General features: G+C 35.5%; 1 protein-coding gene across 1 annotated transcript; it reads left to right on the top strand.

The window, feature by feature from the left end:
* The first annotated feature begins 9,138 nt into the window (after positions 1-9,138).
* LOC145689569 (E3 SUMO-protein ligase ZBED1-like) lies at positions 9,139-10,053 on the top strand. The gene has a single exon (XM_081763748.1). The coding sequence runs from the start codon at positions 9,139-9,141 to the stop codon at positions 10,051-10,053; it is 915 nt and encodes a 304-aa protein (XP_081619874.1).
* Positions 10,054-21,569: the final 11,516 nt, after the last annotated feature.

The following is a 21,569-nucleotide window of genomic DNA, read 5'->3' as shown; positions in this document are numbered from 1 at the left end:
TTACAAAGTATATTGCCAAAATTAAATATTCTATACTCCACTGATCACTAGTTGAATTAGAGATAACAGGATAGATTTAGAGAATGCCCTGCAGAGGCATCACCAGTGCATGTGAATGAAACAAATCACTTGTGTAATACTGCCGTGTGCTTCCGCTCTCGGTATTCGTGTCAGTGCAGTATGTTATGGGTAAAACGAAGGACCTGCATTCGACCGTGGTCAAATCGTAGGGGCCAGAAGACTGGATAGCTCGATTTCGAAAGTAGCTGAAGCACTTGGATTTTTGAAAACAGCTCTATGTATCGTGAGTACCAGGCCGCACCCAAACTGGCAAACTCTCGCGGTTAGGGGCGTGTCGATGACAGGGGTAGGCACCAACTGGCGCATAGACGGGCCACAGTGCATCAAATTGCTGAGGTTCAATGTAGGACAAAAACGAAATAACAGGAGCCACACAAGCTTCAACCACCTACTCGTTATGGTGTACAGAAGTCATCGTCCCACGGACGTACCCCTTCTAACCGATCAACACAGGAAACAATGTCTACCATGAGTAAAGGAACACTGAAACTAGACCGTGGGAAAAGATTGCCTAGACAGATAAGTCACGATCCACATTGATACATACCGTTGGCCATGTACGGGTGTGTCGCAAACAGTACGAAGCAATGGATCCATCGTGCCATCTGCGAACTGTGCAAGCCGGTGGTTGTGGATTCATCTGGGGAATGATTACGTGGACTGAAATGGGTCTCCGAACACTTACGACAAGGTCTGTTACAGGTGCACGCTACCGCGATATTCTGGATGGCAATGTCCTTTCATTTGCTCGGATGCAACATCCGGATGGTGACTTCATCTTTGAGAAGGACAATGCGCCGGCCCACCGCTCTAGGAAGGCAGCAGACTGGATTGATGAACACTCATCCGATCTGGCAACTCTTTTAAAATTAATTGCAGGTGTCTCGCATTGTAAACAATTAAATATTTTTAAGTGCGTGAGTTAGATTTTTAGAGTAAATTTTATAATATTTTGATTGATATGGATAGTCAAAGTAACATACGTTACAAAAGCAACCCTACGTAGACCCTAAATATAACATATTAATAAAGAATGTTAGGCTTGACACACATTTTCAAACCTGTATCTTCTCTGAATGCTTGCTAATAATTTCTACATAGTAAATATGAATGTGTGTCAGTTTTTTTATACAAGCTTAACATTTCGTGTAAAATTAAGTTCCAAACACTTACGCACTCTTAAAAAGTAAATTCAGTGGTCTTTCACAGTATGTTGAGTAGTTTTCCTTTGGATTTTATAAGGTCCACAAAGTTTAACCTTTGATGAAAATTTGGAATTTTATCTGAAGGATGTAGTGCTGTACAAACTTACATGTGCTCACGCAACTCTTAGGGTATTCTATGAAACACGCGTAATATGAATAAAAATTTGAAATGATAGCATCCATAACCGAAGAACACTCTATAAAAATATTACCCTCACCAGCAACATACGCTGCTGGTTGGTGTAACAGATTTCCTAGTAAAGCAACATGAGGACAATTCTTATTATTCATGATTTCGTCGCGAGATACCTCCACCTGGAAGCAGTACCAAACAAAATAAGTGCATGAAGTCCCATCGTAAAGAAACCACTACTTAAAATACATGTAGATTTAAACTGTATTTATGTAATTTCGAGTGAAATGGAGGAAATGTTACCAAAGGGAAGTTTTCAAGTTTTTCCACATAAAATAAAATGTAATAATCAAAGCACTTAACCATTGCTATTTGTTAACTTATTCATAAAAATGCATTATTGGTGAAACTTGTATAGCCCCGGTATAGTGAATTCAGGTGATTACCACAAAATCTTAATCGGCTCCTTGCCCGACTTTTTAACCGATTTCAACCAAATTTACAAAATCAATAAAAACGATGGAGATCACAAAGAATATGCGGGGTTCCAGCCACCCCCATACCATGATTCGGTAAAAACTAAATTTTAAAAATATATCTCCAACTTTCCACCCAGTTTCAATCAAATTTACATAATGAATAGAACCAATTGGATGCATTAATAAAAGATATCAGGGGTACTAGCCCCAGCAAGAAAGCCAGAGCCCCCTTCTTCATCAAGTTTCAATAATTGATAACTAGAGAACGGGAACGGCTACGGCAATGGGACAACGTTAAATACTTTCGACCCATATGATCCATTGACAAAAATATGAGGGAGGCTCCAGCCACCATACATAAGCATCCAACATGAATTTTTTAATCGTTTAGTGAAAGCCGGAACACGTCCCATCCTGTACGTTTTTTATTAATGTCCAATTTCTATTCTAATAAAGTTTTCTGAAATTATTATAACCTTCATTAATAGATATTATAGTTTCCCGTGCTTAAGAAATGCAAGCTGGTTTCCATAAATAAACTTAAGAAGGATAATGGACATAACACAATCTACGTCCATGGGAGAAGACAGGCCAAGAAAGATCCCTTTATTTAAAAAAAAACATTTAACATTCATGTTTTTCTCTCAGACATTTAACAAATTGCGATAACTGCGGCCTCTGGAATGCATAAATGTATATTACGAAAAAATAAAAATTCCACTTGTTACCTTCTGGGAAACAGTTTTTGAAATAAACCCTTGACTGTTCGATTGTTGTATGTAATAGAACAAAGGGATCTAATGACAAGAAGTGAATGATTGAATTAAAATTGCTGGACGTTATTAAGTACAGAGACAAAATTAAATCTGGATTGATTATTTTCTCCAGTATCTTTTTCCATTTTGCTTTTCGCAATACTTGGAGAGAGAGAATATGACCCGCCTCTTTCTCGAATAGATCCATTTTTGAATTTGCTTTTTCACGTCTAATAACATAAGCTGATTTGCAAGTAGTAACCATTTTTTAAATCATTAGCTTTCATATTTTTCCTGACATAGGACATTTACCTTTTGAGAGTGCTTCTTGTTGTAAGGTTGTTTAGCAGCAAAATGATATTAATTCCTTCTTATTTTGGTTCATCTTAAACTATTAGTTCCATTCTTGATTTACATTCTTCGCAGCGACTTTGAATCCCTTAATATTTATTAAGAGAGTCTGGATGTAGCTTGGCACATATGAAAATCTACGTGCACTGTAGTCTTGCACTTTCCCATGTCTTTTCCAACTAAAATATTACCTCATATAACCTTCTTCAAAACTACAGCATGTGTTTTTGCCCCTTTCTTCAGCATAATTCCGTCTCCTTTAGCTGGCATAATCGTAGGACATCAAACCGAAATATTTCATTTCAGTTTTGCGTTTATGAAAATGCTAGAAATTTGTCGCGCATCCGTGACGGGAACGAGCTTTATATTTTATATTATTTCTCAACGAAAATACACATATTTTATATTTCCAATAAACATTTTTAATATAACTAAATATTTTAGAGCTACACATATTTCACTGTTATATTTAACATGCTAGTACAATGTATTAACCTCTTGCTTATTAGCTTGTATTTGCACAAAAGATATACCTAGAGTCAGCCAGTGACTGTAGTTTCGTTACATGGAGTAACACGAAACTGAAACCTTTCGTCACCTTGGCCATAATTAAACCCTCATGAGAGGAACAACACCATTATAAGGCATTTGACGTTCCCAGGAATTAAATCCATCAATGTTACAGATGGCTTGCCCTTCAAAGGGACTAAATCCATTACCGTTATAAATGTTGTCCTGAGGAACAGGAACTGTTACACCCTCCAGTTTCATGTAAAGCAGCGAGAAGTTTGCTAGTTTGATCTATTTAAAGTATTCTTCTTATTTACAGCTCTTTTGACATAAAATTTACTACATACATGCCTTTACACATACTAACATTATAAGAAATACCGGGCGATTGATCGATTGATTAGGGGGATGAATGGGACGTCAGCATCAAGGCTTAATGTCCTCGTCACGATTGACACGGTTGTTCTGGACTAAAAGATGTAAAGAAAAACAGGCTAAAAGAATAGAGGGCAATAAACAAAAGTGTTGCTAAGCAAAAGGAGAAAACGAAAAATAGAAAATAAAAGAATGAATAAATTAAAAGATATAACAATAACAATATATAGAAAAACAATAAGAGCTAACAGAAATTTAAAATTTAGCAGCAATAAAACAGTGACAACATACTAAAAGAGCTCAGAGAACGTGAACAACCCCAGAAGCATTAAAAACTCAAGTACCCGGCGAATTATAACACTTGAATCTCCCAAAGCGCGGGTAAGAACAGAAGGCAATCTGAAACGTTCTCTGAGATCTGAATATTCAGGACATTCAACAAGAATGTGCTGAATACTCAGCGGGACTATACAGTCCTCACAATATGGACGGTTCAGCATCCCCAGCAAGTGGCCATGCGTCAGATGAGTGTGTCCGATACGCAAACGCGTCAGGAGCACTTCCTCTCGACGACGATGGGACGAGGACGTACGCCACTCTCCTAGGAGTGGTTTGACTGCGTGTAATTTATTCTCAATGGCCTGGTCCCAATCGACCTGCCAGTGAGACCGCATCAATATGTGAAAATATGAATGAGTATGAGTAGGAGGATTAATGGGGACGTCAGCAACAAGGCTATATGTCCCTGTCTCGATTATCAACGTTGCTCAGGACTGCATATTAAAAAGAAAACAAACTAAACTGAACACAATTCAAATCAACGAAGGCGCTGCTAAATGAAAAGGAAAAAGAAAACGCAGGCAAAGGGAGATGATAAAAGAATAAATAAGTTAAAATATATATCGATAAGTATATACAGAAAAAAATAGATAAAAGATGAGAGAAAATATAAAAATTTAGCAGCAATAAAACAATCACAACAGACAAACAAAAACAGCTCAGAGAACGTAAGCAACTCTATCTTCCCTCCCTTCACAAACACACTTCAAAGGGCAGAAGAGAAGCAAAATATCACCGGAGTGAGGAACTGCATTTGTTAAACCTTTTATTCTTTGGTAGGGAGATTGTTTACTGATAACGAGAATCAATTCTTTTAAAACTACAGCAGTACTACTAAAAAGAGACTCGTTTGTTTCTTGTTCTTTTATTTATTTTTTTCTCGACCATGCTGAAAGAATATGTAATAAAAACACTGGGTATTTAAAGTCCAAGCTGTTTCTTGCCTCTTTCTTCTTGTTCTTGCACAAAAAAGTCATGAAACAAAACTCTTCTATCTCTCTCCACTTGATAAAAACTTCTGCTTTTCTTGCACATAAATATATGAAATAAGCCTCTCTACCTTCCTTAACAAATACAATACTGCATGTGATTGACTTTTATAGTTGTTAAATTCACGACGAAAAAAAGTGCCGGGGTCCTTCATGGTTATCAGCATTTCGAGGCACCCGCTGTATTTAAGCACTGCTTGTCTTTAGCCTTATGGAGGGGAAAAACAAGTTTAACATTTGCAGCAAAGGTGGAAACCTCTCTCTATGAAGCAAACCAATATCATTACTATTCTTTGCCACATAGGGCATTTTGCTTCTGTGTGGGAAATTTCAAAGGTCAGAGATAAGGGTTATACAACTAAGACATGTGGATTACAATACAACTTCAGAATTCGGTTTAACATTTTGGCTTCAACTCGATTGTTGTACGATTTAATTTGTCTCTGCCAATTGATTAAAGGCTACCTAATGCAAAACAGTGATTTTTTAATGTACAAATTGTCTGTTGGCGCCTACACCTTTGTTTCTTCATTTTAAAAAAGAAAATGCTATCAAACGCCTCAAACCCCCCCCCTGCCCAAAGATAAGAACTATTATTTTTCTTCCAGATAGATGCATCAAGTAAGAGTTTCTGAAAGTCAAAATCTTGCAAAAAGAATCCAGTGCTTTCGCTAATTTTCTCCCTCGTAAGTTTGGTAACCGTGACAATCTTCTCTGTGATCGTTGTTGGATCTCACACAATTGTGTTGTGACTGAAATGCCATACCAGTAGTTACTATTTAGAACGAGAGGCAGGGATCATAAAAATGGCTGAAGAAAACGCAGATTGTGGTAGTTCAACAGGAAAAAGAAATGTATCTTTGTGGAAATATTTTGAAAAATGGACAGATACTAAATATGGTGGGCCTTGTGTGCGATGTTCAAAATGTTTAGTGACTGTGTCTCACAAATGTGGAAATACTTCTAACATGAAGTCACACCTGCGTGTACATCACCCGCACCAATATTCTGAGCTTCAAAAAGCGAATCGGTTAATTCTGGATGTATCTGCTGAAGATGAAGAAGTCTCTTCTGGAGATCCAGGTTGTTCAGAAAGAGAACAGCATGGTGCAGATTTGAGGTATGAATAATTTATTTTCATATATATATATATATATATATTTCTTATGTTTTCATCGTAGTGTGTTACAAAAGCTTTCCTCATTCTCGATCATAGGCACATTGCGTGAGCACCCTGACTTTAACTGATTGCTCTAGGATTAATTTACATATCAGATGATGTCTAGAAAAGTACTGTCTTTGTCGTTGATCCATCGCATGCGTTAATAATAAAAACAACATGTCAATATAGTCCAATCACGATTGGTTGTCAACATAAACGGTTTCTTTACAATTTCTGAATGCATAAGGTGTACAGAAGTTAACCAGCAATGAATTGCCTGCGGTGTTCAGATATCTATGATGTTTCATTCCTGTCAAATCGTTTAATACAGGACAAAGGTATGCATGGTGTAGCTCCGGAATACCTCCAGATATTAATGGAAAGCACACGGATAATGTACATTAAAACGGATAATACGAACGAACCTTAAATAGAATTGGCAGAACCATCTGAAGTAAATCTTGTTACGTTTCATAACTTTTCTGGTATTCTGCAATATATATATATATATATATATATATATATATATATATATATATATATATATTATTTCATTCGTTTATTTATGGAGTTATTTATTGAGTACTTTTATTTATTTGTTTGTTTATTGACATTTTACTTACTTTTATCTGCATTTGCTGTTTTCCAATTACTTGCAAGCAAAACTATGTTCGTTTTCATGAGTTTGATTTCTTTAAGAAGAGGGTTTCAAATTAAAAAGCTTTCCAACGAGGTAGGTATTTTTCATGACACTGTCATAATTAAGGGACTTTCTAGGACCCTCAACGTAAAGGTATACGCTTTTCGTAAAATCACTGTTGGTTAACAAAGAAAGGACCGCGATTTTATAGTAGCATCAGTTTTATTTTTTGGGAACATGGTTACAAATTTTCCTTGAACTGTAGGTAATATAGAAATTTATGTCCCAAAAGATCAGAGGGTGTTGGTGCATATGGAGGCCCTCTGGCTCCTCCCCTATTAGTTTCCTGTCACCGGCGGAAGTTAGCCCAAAAAAAAATGAAAACTAAAAAGACCACCTAAAGGCGAGAGAAATAGTGCTCCCTCGAAACGTTATGTGACAGCAGCAGTAGTAAAATAGAGAATGGATAATATTCCATTTCATTTTCATGCTGGGAATAGTCGAAATATTAATTTATAGTCTGATTTCCATCGAGTAACACAGCCAGTAGCTACAAGATCAGTATAACTTTTTGACTTTGTATTTAAATTGATAGACTTGTACATTGGCACACATGTGGTTTTCATTGTTTTGGTTAGAATAGTGTTGATCAGTAGGTGATGCTTGCTGATGTCTTGAAAATAATATATAAGACTATTTGCAGATCAGATTCTAGACAATAATTTGTTACATGTTATCACTTTCCTCCACTCCAAAAGGACCCCGCAGAAGAATTCGGTCAAAAACGAAGAGTAAAGTAGTGAAGCGTTATTATGCCCAAATTATAGGGGGTACCTAGCCACATTATACGTTCCTTCGATTTCTGCTGCTTTGCTGTGGTTTGGCTGTGAGAAAAGTTTTAAAGAAAAAATAAATTTGGTGTTTAGCTTAAATTTGGAGTAATTGTCATTTGAATTTGCCGTTCATTTCCATAAAATTCGAAGTACAAAGTATTAGTGTAAGTCGGGACAGGGCTGAATATTTTACAAACTGCTTATGCGACAGAATGAAATCAAATACTATCAATGATGGGACAAGGGAGAAACATTATGACGTTATGATCGTCATCTGCCATCTTTGTGGCGAACATATTTGATTCAACGTTATTTCAATTAAGAACATTGCCATGTGATATATCATATGACACCCTCTTTTAACGAGAAATAGAATGGTGCAGTTCACTTTACAAATTGCTATAATTGTGTTTCAGCTACCTTAACGTACCATAACATGGTTAGTAAGTGAAACAAATTACAGTTATCATAAAACGAACTGCTCTATTCGATTTTTCATTAAAAGAGGGTGTCATTTGATATATTACATGACAATGTTCTTATTTGAAATAACGTTGAATCCAATATGGTCGCCACGAAGGTGGCGGACGACGACCGTAACTCGTCATAATGTTTGTCCCTTGTCCCATCATTGATACCATTTGACTTCATTCTGTTGCATAAGCAGTTCGTAAAATTTCGAATTTGATGGAAATGAACGGCAAATTCGAATGCCCATTATTCCAAATTTAAGCTAAACACCAATTTTATTTTTTCCTAAAAACATTACCCACAGCTAAACAGCCAGGGGACAGCCAAACCATTGCAAACCTGGAGAAATAGAAGGAATTAAATGTGGCCAGAATCCCCCTATAATTTGGGCATAATAACGGTTTCACGATATCATTTCTCATTTTTAACCGAATTCTCTTGCGGGGTACTTTAATGTAGTGGAATTACAAGTAACATTTCCGAATCCCCTCCTCCTACCCAAATTCCAGCCTAAATATAATGTTTTATGAAAGATATATGCAGATTTAAACATGCATGTCGCAAAATTAATTATTTTCGTGTTTTGTTTGCAGAAAAATTCATCGTCTTGTTCTTCTGGTTCTCATCAATCAACTGTCAATCAAATGCATAGGGCAGAGGATAGGAGTTCATTTCCACAGTTAAAACAACGTACACTTCAACATTACCGACCACTGGACTCAAGAACACAGGAGAGGTGTACACGGAGCGTGGCCTATTTCATTGTTACAGAAATGTAACCATATAGTACTGTGGTTAAGCCAGGTTTTCGTTACATGGTAAAATGTCCACAACATGGTTTTGAATGTCCAGGGCGACGATCTATGACAGATACTTACATTCCAAGACTTTATGAAGAAACAAAAAATCACGTAACAAAATTAATGAAAGAAGCGAAGTCAGTAGTTTTAACCACTGACACATGGACCTCTGCTGCGAAAAATCCTTTCATCTCATTGACTTCACACTTTGTCAGTGACAACTGGGAACTACTAAGTGTGTGCCTTAATTGTTCACTCCTTGATACTGATCACACGGCAGTAAACTTAAAGGATGCACTATTAAGTGCACTCGATGACTGGGGGATAGCTACAGCATCTGTTGTTGCCTTTACCACAGACAACGCAGGTAATATTCTTTCAGCAATGAAGTTAATGAAATTTAACCACATTAGCTGTTTCGGTCACACACTTCAAATAGGAATTGAAAAGATCTTGAAAGAGGAACCACTATCTAGTGTGATCATTAAGTGTAAGAAGGTACAGACAACACTTTCATTATCTTCCAAACTGAGAAGAGATTTCAAAAATGTCATGGAAAGTTTGAGCGAACAACCAAGACTACTTTCAGCAGCTGTACCTACTCGTTGGTGGTCCACTCTGTACAGTGGGTTAGTGGAGCTCTTCAGTTCATATTATAAGGACAAATACAGTGATATGCTGCTTGATCCCTCAGAGCTGAAACTGCTAAAGAAAGTTATAGCACTTCTGAAACCATTGGAGAAAATCTCTCAGCTCATGGGTGGAGATTCATATGTCACAGGAAGTGCAATCCTTCCACTTCTTTCTATAATTGAAGAATCTGACGATGCGGAAGTGTCTGGTGGCTCAGCTGATGAAAATAGAAGTCCACCTGGCATCGAATTGGATGCAACACCAACAGCTGAGGATCAATTTAAACCAGAACTCTAGCAACATGTCCTTTCCGCTCTGAAGAAAAGGTACAGTGATGTAAGTGAAAATGAACCTGAAGATTTGAAACCTCCATGTAAACTGCTGCAAATGAGCACGTTTTTGGACGTCCGTTTCGGAGAAACGTACCTGAATGAAAACGAAATGTCTTCGGTGAGACCAGAAATAATTGACGAGCTTTCTCCAGATTCATCAGCCTATGAATCAAACACCATGGAGGTACTTCCGACATGTGAAAAGCGTTCAGAGAAACAACTGTCTAGATTTGAGGCAGTGTTTGCCAAAAGAAAGAAGGAACACCAGTATCGGAAAACTCCTAAGGATGAAATTGCAGAAGAGATTGATCACTATTTAAAAATGCCACAGCCCTGTATGAATGACGATCATCTTCTTTGGTGGCGTAATCACCAGTCAGTTCTGCCACACTTGAGCAAATTCGCTAAAAAATATTTGTGTGTACTAGGTAGCAGCGTTCCATCTGAGCGTGTTTTCAGTAGTGGAGGAAATGTTGTAACAGACAACCAAATTGCTCTTACTGGATTTCATGCTGAGCAGTTGATTTTTCTCGCAATGAACACAAAATTTGTTCCCCAGTGCTGAATGATTCAAGGTTTATTCAAGTAACAACAAATCCAGTTGGATGTAAATAAGTTATCCAGTTCTAAACAAATATAAAATATGAGAAGTACATTTACATTAAAAGTCAAATATTCAAATGTCTTGATGTATACATTGCGACAAAACATAACCAATTTTTTCCTCGAAGGTCAAGATATAAGGGTTTACTTGTCCCTACTATAAATCCTTCATTGTAACTAGGTTTCGGCGTTGCCGCTCCAACTCAGGTAGAACTGTATAAAGCTCTCAGTATGGCTAACCCCATTACGGTAATCATAGTAGCCCGAGCCCGTGCAGACCTCTAAACACATTACCCCACAGAAATGAGTGCCATAAGACCAGGCCTTCTAAAGGCTGTTGCGCCAGGAATTTATTTGTCGTTATTATTATTGCTAATAATAATATGTAATATTAGTAATAGGCTTAATAAAGATTCTGTCTGTTGATCTGCTCTGCTTGTAAGTATATTATTTCTAACTTTAAGATATAGTTATACAGGTCAATATGTAATTGATCAGTTTCTTTCTAATGGGATTCTTCACGTGTATAAAAACTGGACAAACTACAAATTAGGATACTATACACAGGAAATTAATAATGATAGCTTTATTACTCAGATATTAACCTGCATACATTAATTTATATGAAGATTTAGGTACTTAAGAGAATGCTTTTTAATCATTTCTTTTTTTTAAGAAAAAAAGTTTTAAATACTCATTATAGACAGATGGCCTGTCTAATAATAATAATAATAATGTTTTCCCAGGACATTGAACAAAGTTATCGTGTCTTGCAAAATATTTTTGATGGAGACAAAGATCATGTTGTCATCGAGATAGATCAATCGTCCTCAGAAACTGAGGAAAACGAAAACAAGGACATATTTTGAACTCTTGAAGTGTTAAGTTCCAATTGTTTATTTTATCTATTTATGTGAGAATTTTCAAAATAATGTTCAATCAGGGCTGATGTAGTGCTTTATGTGAGATTGATTCTAAGTTGAAGGGCATAAACAAATTACTATTATTATTATTATTATATTAATAGGAGAGAAAATTACTTGTTGAATGACGTGTACGTATTTTATCCCCAATTTAAATGGTTATTCTGGTTTTATGTAAGTAGATAGGGAATGGGGCTTCTGCAGACAAATTTATTATTAGCCCATTTTAACTATATATCACCCTATCATCTCTAATAACTTCTAATTTACCCCTAATAATTTCTAGCGCACTTCCTATCCCAAATAACTTCTATCACATCTCAAATAACTTCTATCTTACTCATAATAACTTCTAATGCATTCTATCACTAAATCTAGTTACAAAAACAAAAAATCACTAAATCTAGTTACAAAACAAAAAATCACTAAATCTGGTTACAAAAATCTGGTTATAACCGGTTTTGACTTCAAAAATCGTTAAATTTGGTTATAAAAAATCATTAAATCTAGTTACAAAAACAAAAAAATCACTAAATCTAGTAAAATAAAATTACAAAAGCACTTTTATGATTTTACCATAAAAGTTAACTAAATTCTACATAATTACATAATAGTTACAAAATAGTATATTGATAGTGAAATCTGCTAACTTCATTCTCTATTGAAAATAATGATTTCTTAAACTCAGTCCATTGATCATAGTTCAAACTGAATAAACATCCATTGATTTCAAATACTACTTGCGTTTGATCTTGTACATCTTTCACAATCACATTGAATGAATTAGTAAGAATAAATTTCTTCTGAGGCTCCATACTAACAGCTCACTTTTTTATAAGATTGTTTTTATTTGCATCAATTTTGTTACATACAGAACTCAACAGTTAGATAATTATCTTTTAAACCAGTATATTTGATTTTTAATCCATCTTTAACAATTTCATCAATCATCTCTTAAGTGTTTTATAAATCTAGGTGGAAGAAAGAACTTAAACTCTTCACATTCAACTAAAATGTTTTTCCAAACTTAGTTTTAATATTTTCCATATTCTCAATCTTATATTCTGTATCTAATTCTAATAGACCATGGGCCAGATACTGAAATCCTCCCCCCCCCCTTGCGGATTTTTGGAGACAATGTTTTTTAGTTAAAGTAATGTCTAAATAAGCGAAATCGGCCGGTCTGCAAGCAGAATATTAGTGGAGTGAATAATTGGGGGCAGTTTTCAAAATGTGATCAAGGAAATTACCAGGGATTTTACGAAAATTGTAGACCCTCATATTGCCGGCTCTAGTTGCCCTCCTAATTGACACATGAACATGAATCATACCTCGTTGGAAAGCTTATGGAACACATATTCCAACTAAGTAACCTTTGTGTGCAATGCACCCAATCCATAGAAGAAGAAGAAGATCGAAACCAAGAATTCGAAAAAAAATGTTTTTTCTTAAATCGAAGGCAGTTAGCAACACTTACAACCGTTGTACGCAAACAAAATCCTTGAAATATATAATCTATTCATTCGTGTATAACATATCAAAAAACCATGGCAGTAGGTGTAATACACATGGAGAAATACATCGTCAAATTAATACCACCGTAAACCTCTTATATTATAAAAGTAAAGAATATAAGAGATAACGTTGACGGCTTGGGGCATTCTTCTAATATCGACAAGGAGATAACCATATCTCGCTGGACAGCGTATGGAACTCAGGTTCCAACAAAGCAATTTTTGGGCACAATATGCCCAACCCGTAGAAGAAGAAGAAGAAAAGAAGAAAATCAAGAATTTGAAAAAAAGTTTTAATAAATTCTAACCACTGGCAACATCTTCGTATGCAGACAAAATGTTCGCAATGTATATGTACACATTAATGTACACAACATCAAAAAATCAAAACATTAGGTGAAATGTGAGTGTGGAGAGGTAGGGAAAATCTGTAGATTACCTGTATATAAGGTATCCAAGGGAAAAATTAATTTTCATTAAGAATTTTTTAAATCTTGTTTGCAGGCAGTTACAAATATTACCTATATGTCAAAATATTACCTACATGTTTTATAAAAACTAAGAGCTTACAAATTTTAATTTTGAAACATTGTGTCAAATAACAGAAACTGCTTCTCAAAATATGTTTGATATTTAGTAATGGATAAATATATACGGTTATATGGTTCATGTTCAATTATTGTCTTGTGTTATATTTTAGTGAATATATAACAATAGAAATTCAACTGCTGAATGTAAAAAATACAGTCAATGATCTGCATCAAGCACTACATCACTATAATCAACAAGTTCAGGAGTCTCATCTTCATCAAAAGTTTCTGATTCATCCATTAACACTTCTACTAGTTCTTGCGGCATTAGGTCGCCTTCAGTCCATTGAATTTCCAACTGGTCATTCACAACATTCCATCCATGGCCAGAAGGTAGTGGGATATTGGGAACTGCTTTGTCTGCACTGTACCATAAGAAAGCCTGGTAATTAGCCCTTTCTGCATGCATTCTTAGAGAATTCCTACAAGGAGGTAGGAGACTTGTGTCTATCCCACTGTAAGCTGATAATAATGTTCCAGGTTTGGGACTAAATCTCTGTAGAAATTTTTCATAGCGAAGATTATTTATGTCTCCTGTAGCCGATCCACCATACATAATACACGTAAATTGCTCCAATTGCTCAAACAAGGAGTCACTGCAAGGAACACTTCTTCCAAGAGAGAGGAATGTTTGAATGTAGTCTGGATGCTGCATGAGAGTCTTCAATGGTGTTTTCTTACCTTTCCTTACAAAGGCACTAGTGGTGTCACAACCCGTGTAAGCATGAAGTGCAGGCAGTGCAGAACACATCTCCCTTCCAACTTCATTAATGACAAGGTGCACATTAATGAGACGTCTCTTGTTACCAGTACCTGTATCAAACAGAACTGTCTGTTCTATGCGCTGTGCAAAGTTCAAAAGTAGAACAAATACATCAGTATCTGGAGATCTAACTATTATTTTACTGTCAGAAGGAGAACTTTTAGCAACATGCAAACAATGAAGGATCATTCTTGTATCTGCTTCTTCCTGGCTTGATTGAAGTTCTTTAATTTCTACTGCACTTGTTTCTTTACCATCAGGAGAAGTGAGACAGATACATTTACACTCACAAAGTACACCCTTCTTCTTTGTAACTTTCTTGAATACTTGGCTTTCTTCCACTCATTTAACAGAAACAGTGTCAAGCTTTGTTTATTTTCATTACATGATAGAAATTTTTTCCAATCTCTGGGAACTTTTGTCAGCTCTCCCCTTATTACATGACCTGTAGTTGAGCCTCTTCTTGCCCTTTCTAAGCTTTTAATTGATAATGGCTTGTATGTATCTGTCACAAAATCAACTCGAGGTACTTTGGGAAGCTGCTCGAACATAATCTCTGCTAATTCTCCAAATGTATTTGGCAGAGAGCTTTGAGTTTGGTAAAGAGCATTACCGTCTATAATGCAAATGACACTTTCTTCATTTGGTCTGTCTGCAAGGTAAAAATCTTTTTCTAGCATGTGCATAAGTTGCGATTTATCTGTCTTGACAGGAGTACCATCACTGGTTGCCAAAGCCCATGGTACTGGACCCAGAGGGTATTTCAGAACTCTTTCCATGCTAATATCATGCTGCAAAGCAAGAACAAGAAGCTGCCCAAATGCATTTCTTTCTGCTCTTACTTCCTTTAATTTATTGGCTGGTCCAGATATCTTGGAAACTTTAGCAAGGTTTGCAAACGTATTGAGCTTTTGTTTAGTAATAGGTGCATAAAAGCTCTTTGATTTGTCAACAATTCTCTCCTTAATAAATGTGGTGTGTGCATTTTTTCCCACTTTATGTACTGATAGGAGATCTTGCTCAATTGCTTTGGTTGCTGGTGCACCTGATGATAGGCAGTATAGAATATCCTTGTTCTCAACATCGAAGGGATTCAAAAAGTTACTTATTGTTTCAATGACTTTACATGTGTCCTCTTCACTGTGAGCAATTTCTGCTGGTCTGACGTCTTTGTGTGTGGAGTTCTCTGAAGTGTCAATATCAGCCATTTCCAAAGTTGCTTGAAGATAACTTGCTCTATTGTGCCTGGTCATACACCATCTGTAGTATGCAGCATGATTCCTGCTAAAACCAATTATGCCACCATGTGATTTTGCACGCCGATTTAATGTTTGTTCTATAGTTATATCCACAGCATTTCTAGATGATGGAACACTAGGTCGGTTGACGCTGAAGCCATTCTGTCTAAGATGTTCTGCTCCTGGATGAGACTGCTGCAAATTCAGCATATCTAAAACATACACAGTAGCGTATCTTGCATAGTTTAAGTGGTCACAACTGAAGAAAAGGGCACACATCTCCTCCAGAGAAGACACATGAAGGTCAAAATTGTTTTCCTTTGTTGCTCTGTGAAACTGGAGAAGGATCCAAACATAGTCCATGTACTGCATCCACATTTGTGCAGTTTTCCCAAGTTCTCCCCTACGAATCTTATCCTTGAACTCCGAATACATGACAAACTTCTTCCTGCAGGCGTCATTTGCAAGAACCTCAGAAAGATTTTCATAGGATGGGTCCTTAGCAAGTTTAAGTAAAAGTACATTTACATCTTCTTCCATTGGATGTGTAGCCTCATATTTCTCCAAAAGCAGTCTTTCGAGGGCTTCAAGGACAATTTTGTGGACACGGAGAGCTCGGTTGTAGTGCTTTCCTGACACCACTTTTTCAATAGAACCACTGGCACAAATTCCCGATTCTTTCAGAATATCTTCAAAGCCACTACACCTCACATATTTTCCCAAGGCACCCATAAAAGCGCATGAAGTGTGAAATGTGCCAAGCCTGACTATAATATCACTGAATTTTTGTGGTTGTTGCCACACAAGTGAATACGGTTTCTTTGCAACCGCAAGGTCAAAGCACACAATGGTATGTTGCTGATTCACCTCTTTTGTGGCTTTCTGAGATAGTTCGAGTATGTGCTGAACAGTAGCATTTTCTGTAATGGGTTGCATCACTGGGGGCATGTAGTCTATGCGTGACAACTGAACCTCATCCTTCTGTGATCCTCCCGTAAGAGATATCCAGCCAGCCCACCCCGGAACAGTTTGATCATTATTCTTTACTATGGCTCTGCAGAACAACCAGGCTAGGTCAGATGCTTCTGCTTTTGACACAGCTTGGACATTAGATGATTCTGTCCTACATACAGTTAGATGTGGCTCGGTTTTCTCTTTCACGAAACAAGGTTCGATATCAAGCCGAAAACTAGTAATCGATCTTTCCTTACTTTTGACATTGGAGGAATTGTCTGTGGTGATTGTATGTTTAACTATTGTGTCTGTTGATACTTCTTGGATAATAATTCCATGTGTTGTGTGTGTGGTCCCTGAACCTGATGGAGTTTCCTCATTTAAATCAAAGTTGTCCCAACAGAAATGAGTAACAACATTATTTTCTGTCGATATTGTTGGTGGAATGGTATGCATATGTTCATTGACTCTCTTGCACATTGCTGTCTCTAGTTCAAGCAGTGTTGAGTATGATGCACAGTGACCAAACCGATTGATAATGGTAATTAGTTCTGCACTTCCAGTCAGGTGTCGGACAGACATGCCAAGTAGCAATTGTTTGGGCATGGTCCACTGTCCCCTTGTTACAGCATGGCATACATCTTGAGAAAAGGAAGAAACTAACCGTTTATTCCTGTTACTGGAGTCTTCATTTCTTTTACCTGTTATCAAGCATGTCATAAATTCTTGAAGAAGTTGAGGAGGCTGAACTTTGTTACTCAGAAGAAAATCTGAAGTAGGAGGTCATGGCATGACTGGAGATTCCATGTGGGCATTTTGAATGATTCTCCTTAGGACTAAAGCTGCTTCTTCTAATCTCTTTGAATCAGAGGCTGCGATTTCAAATGCAGTTTCCACTGCTTGACCTTTGGGCAGGTAGGATGAGTAAACAAGGTCAGATTTGTAATTTCGTTGCCAAAACTGTATTTGGCTACCAAATCGTTTCTGTAGTTTTGCTTTCAGTTTGTCAGTTTTGTAAGAAGCATTGTAGAATTGAGGTGTGTTCTCGAACATGAATTGAAGATAGCGTTCTTTCAGCATTGACATCCTTTCAACATTGAAGCCATTAATTATGCTATCTGTTACATACTGACACAAGTGTTCAAATGCATTATTATGAGCAGTTTGATCTTCTTTCTGTTTTCCCGATATTTTAGGCCGGTCTTGTCGTGTATAGTCCCTTCTGCATGATGGATGATAATGTGCTTCACGTGCTACCAAGTCAACATCGTTTACTTTTAACAATATCACTTCATCATTTCTTCTTGCAGCTGCCTTTTTAATAGCTTCCTCGGCAGTTTTAGTAACACATTTGACAAATATTTCTTCCTTTCCTGCTTTTCTTATTCTGTTCTTTTCACAAAAATACATTTGTTCTTTGGAAATAGTACACCTTCATCGTATGTGCGACGTTTTTTGGAGGGGCATGAATGTGCACTGTTAGCTGCAGTATTTTTTCTTTTCAGAATTCGCGATATATTTGTAAAGTTTTTGTAACACCAAGAATGAGTTCCATGTAACTTAGCAGAGTATTTAGTAGGCACTTGAGTACAGATTTCTGAGAGTTTTTCATTTGCTTGTCCTTTGTTCTGTCGAATATTAGCACAATCCAAAATTCTCTTGAAGCTTGTATCAGATAGCCTTCTCACTTTCACATCTGATTTGTTTTGAGAATAGTGAATAATGCAATGCAGTTCTTGAGACTTTTGTTGGTTGCTGGTGGAAACTCTACACACTTTAAGTTTTAAAGGTTTCTCATCTAGTTTCTTAGATTCACTCATTTTGGTTTTGTTCAGTTCCTGAAAGAGAAAGAAAATGTTTGTAAAAACAGAGTCAATGAGTTAATTGAACATGTAACTACCATATACACTCAGCAACTATGAGCAGAAGTCTGTAAGTATATAAGCTGAGCTAGGAAATAATAAGCAAAAATTCATACAGGAATCTATGCAGCATACAGTTCACAGCAATGCTAAAAGAACTAAATGATAAAACGTTAATGTGCAGCTTTAGTTGAAAATAGTTAACAGAACACATGGTTAAAAGTAGTCCAATACTATGATTCATTGCCCCAAGTCCTTTCAAACAATTATATATATATATATATATATATATATATATATATATATATATATATATATATATATATATATATATATATGCATGTAATACTGTAACACGTCGTTAATAAACAATATGACGTCAAGTGTTTTATTGCAATTGTACATAAATTGTCAGTATCCTCAAGCAGAGAACATAAAATCTATATCCAAATACGTTGCTACAGTAGATCCCGGTTGTACTCAATTTCAAACGTCACTTACACACACGTCCACCAATGGATTAAATGCAGACCACTTGATTTAAAGACCTTAATAATCATACTTTTGAGAAATGTAGGTCTTCAAAAATCCGCAAGGGGGGGGATGGTGGTCTGAAGTCTGGCCTATGTTCTATAATTCTCCTAATCCAATAATTTGTTTTTGTTCAAGACTTCCAAGCTTGTTTAGAAAATAAACGTGTTTTGCCATATTTATTATATAGAATTTTTTCTAATAGTCTCGAATTTCGTTAAGTATGTCATTGATTCTGTTAACAATATCTCTTACATTTTCATCTGTTAATTCACCATTCATGAGCTTAATTACATTAAGCTCATATTTAAACAGCCCAATTCGATCCACCATATGTATATAATATTCTTTCTTTGAAGCTATATTAAACCGTGTTGATAGACCAGTGATAACAGCAGAAGCCGAAGCAAATGCAGTTGTAATAATTGGATACACTGTAACAGGAATAAATACATTGATGAACCCTGTAGAAGCTGATAATAGAATTGATAACGTAATAAGAGTAGTATAAACCCATTTTATTCTCTTAAACTTCCTTTTGTTTTTCATTAATAACTTCTCAAGATTTAATACAGTATCTTCAATTAACACAATTAAATTCTCACGTGGAATGTTATCTGGAATAGTCATTTTATTAAATAAGTTTTTATGATATTGTCATAAAAACACTTACAAACTAAACAAATCTAATAAACATATAATTGATTTATATCTTCTCATTTATTTTTTCTTTCTCAACATCATACTCTAAATTTTTCTTACCAATCATAACAACATAGCAAATTGTTTTATCTGGTACATCGCTTTCAAAATTAACAGTCAATTTCAAATTAGTTCTATCACTTACAGTTACTGATTTATGCTTGCTTGTGTTAATTACGAACATTGGTCTATTTTCTAAAAACTCTTTAGGATAATAAAACATCTCAGTGTTTCCAATTGTAGCTCGCTTATATACCGTATACATTTCATAAACTTTCAAATACTTATGTTTTGCAAAATCTAAGTTTAAAGATTCTAATGGGAAAGATTCATTTCTAGAATTACGAAAATGGATATTCTGAACTTTACAATGATCAAAATAGCTTGAATCTTTTTCTTGATTATCATTTCTATCAGTTTGGAAAAAGGCAATCACAAAATTAGGCATATCAAATTCACTTGAGTTAAATTGTGTGGTTAAATCAAATTCTAAATATTTGCCACTAACTGATTTCTGTAAACATTGATATGTGTTGAATGAAATAGGAATCTTACCTTCTTTTAACATATTAGATCTTAACAAGGTGGCATAGTTAGGTTCATAATTAACAATAGGCATTCTTAACTCCATATTTGTAATCTTAACTTTACCTGGATGCGGTTGATTGTCTTCATATGTTCCATCCTGCTTTTTTGTTTTCCAAATAGAAAATGCGTTATCATCAGAACCACTTCTTTTAAATGTATATTTCAATCCTCCTTTCCACATAATATCTTTAAAATCTGAACAAAATTCTGGCAAAAGTCTAAGCAAAAACACTATTTCTTCATCTGTTCTTGCCTACGTAATTCCTTCCCATCCACATTCATCATAGTCATTCGCCTCTGGTTTTTAAATCGTACATGTGTTTACAACTGTTGAAGTTAAACCAGGATAATCTGTAATATCTAATATCTGTCCATGCTTACTAACTTGAATTTGAGAAAACAAATGTGGGAAGAAATTATTAATGAAATATTTTATGAAATATTTTGACCAGCAGTATATTCTCCATCAGCGTCTCTACCTCTAATTTCAAAAGTTACATAAATATCAGCATAATAAGGATGTATGAAACCATCACCCACGTCAATATCAAATTCAATAGACCTGTTTGGCTTATTTAAATTCTCGATTGTTTTTTGATTAGGTTTAAAGGATTGTAATTCATATGATTCTATCTTATCCATATTTATTATAAAAAATATTTTTAATCGTTTTATGAATTAAGCCCATAAAATAAACCCATAAAAACTTAATTATAACTTCTCCAAATATCCTTATTCCTATTCACCTCACTAATAATTTCAGAAAAACTATACCCATCTGTAAACATTTTTAACACTGTAATGCATAAATGTCCACAAATTACCTCGTTAAAATGTTGTATACGGCTGCTACTGTACTCTATATTATGACCAAGATATTTTACGAGTGTTTTTGGCGGATTACCTCCAAATGAATCAAACACATACTTTCTATTTCCTTTTTTCCAATAACAAATCCAATGCGTTCCTATATTATTAGACGTATCAAAATTAACAATAACACACTCATTCTTCCTTGGTTGTTTAGGCAATTCATCACTCATAAATACACCTCTAAAGTTTCTTATCTTAAGTTTTTTAACAAGTTGTATTAGGTCTAAATTACTTAAAGGTTTAATTTCTTTTTTTCTTTACTGTTTTTGAGTGTACGTTTTTTGAAAGCTTACCACCTTGTTTTTCTTCCATTGCTAAGTTATGTCGCTTTTGTTCCTCT

The sequence above is a fragment of the Thermobia domestica genome, chromosome 7 (genome assembly GCF_964235325.1).
Source record: "Thermobia domestica chromosome 7, izTheDome1.hap1.1, whole genome shotgun sequence".
Taxonomy (NCBI): Eukaryota; Metazoa; Arthropoda; class Insecta; order Zygentoma; family Lepismatidae; genus Thermobia; species Thermobia domestica.
Note: the sequence above shows the minus strand (reverse complement) of the source record. Positions and strands in the feature narration are given on the sequence as shown.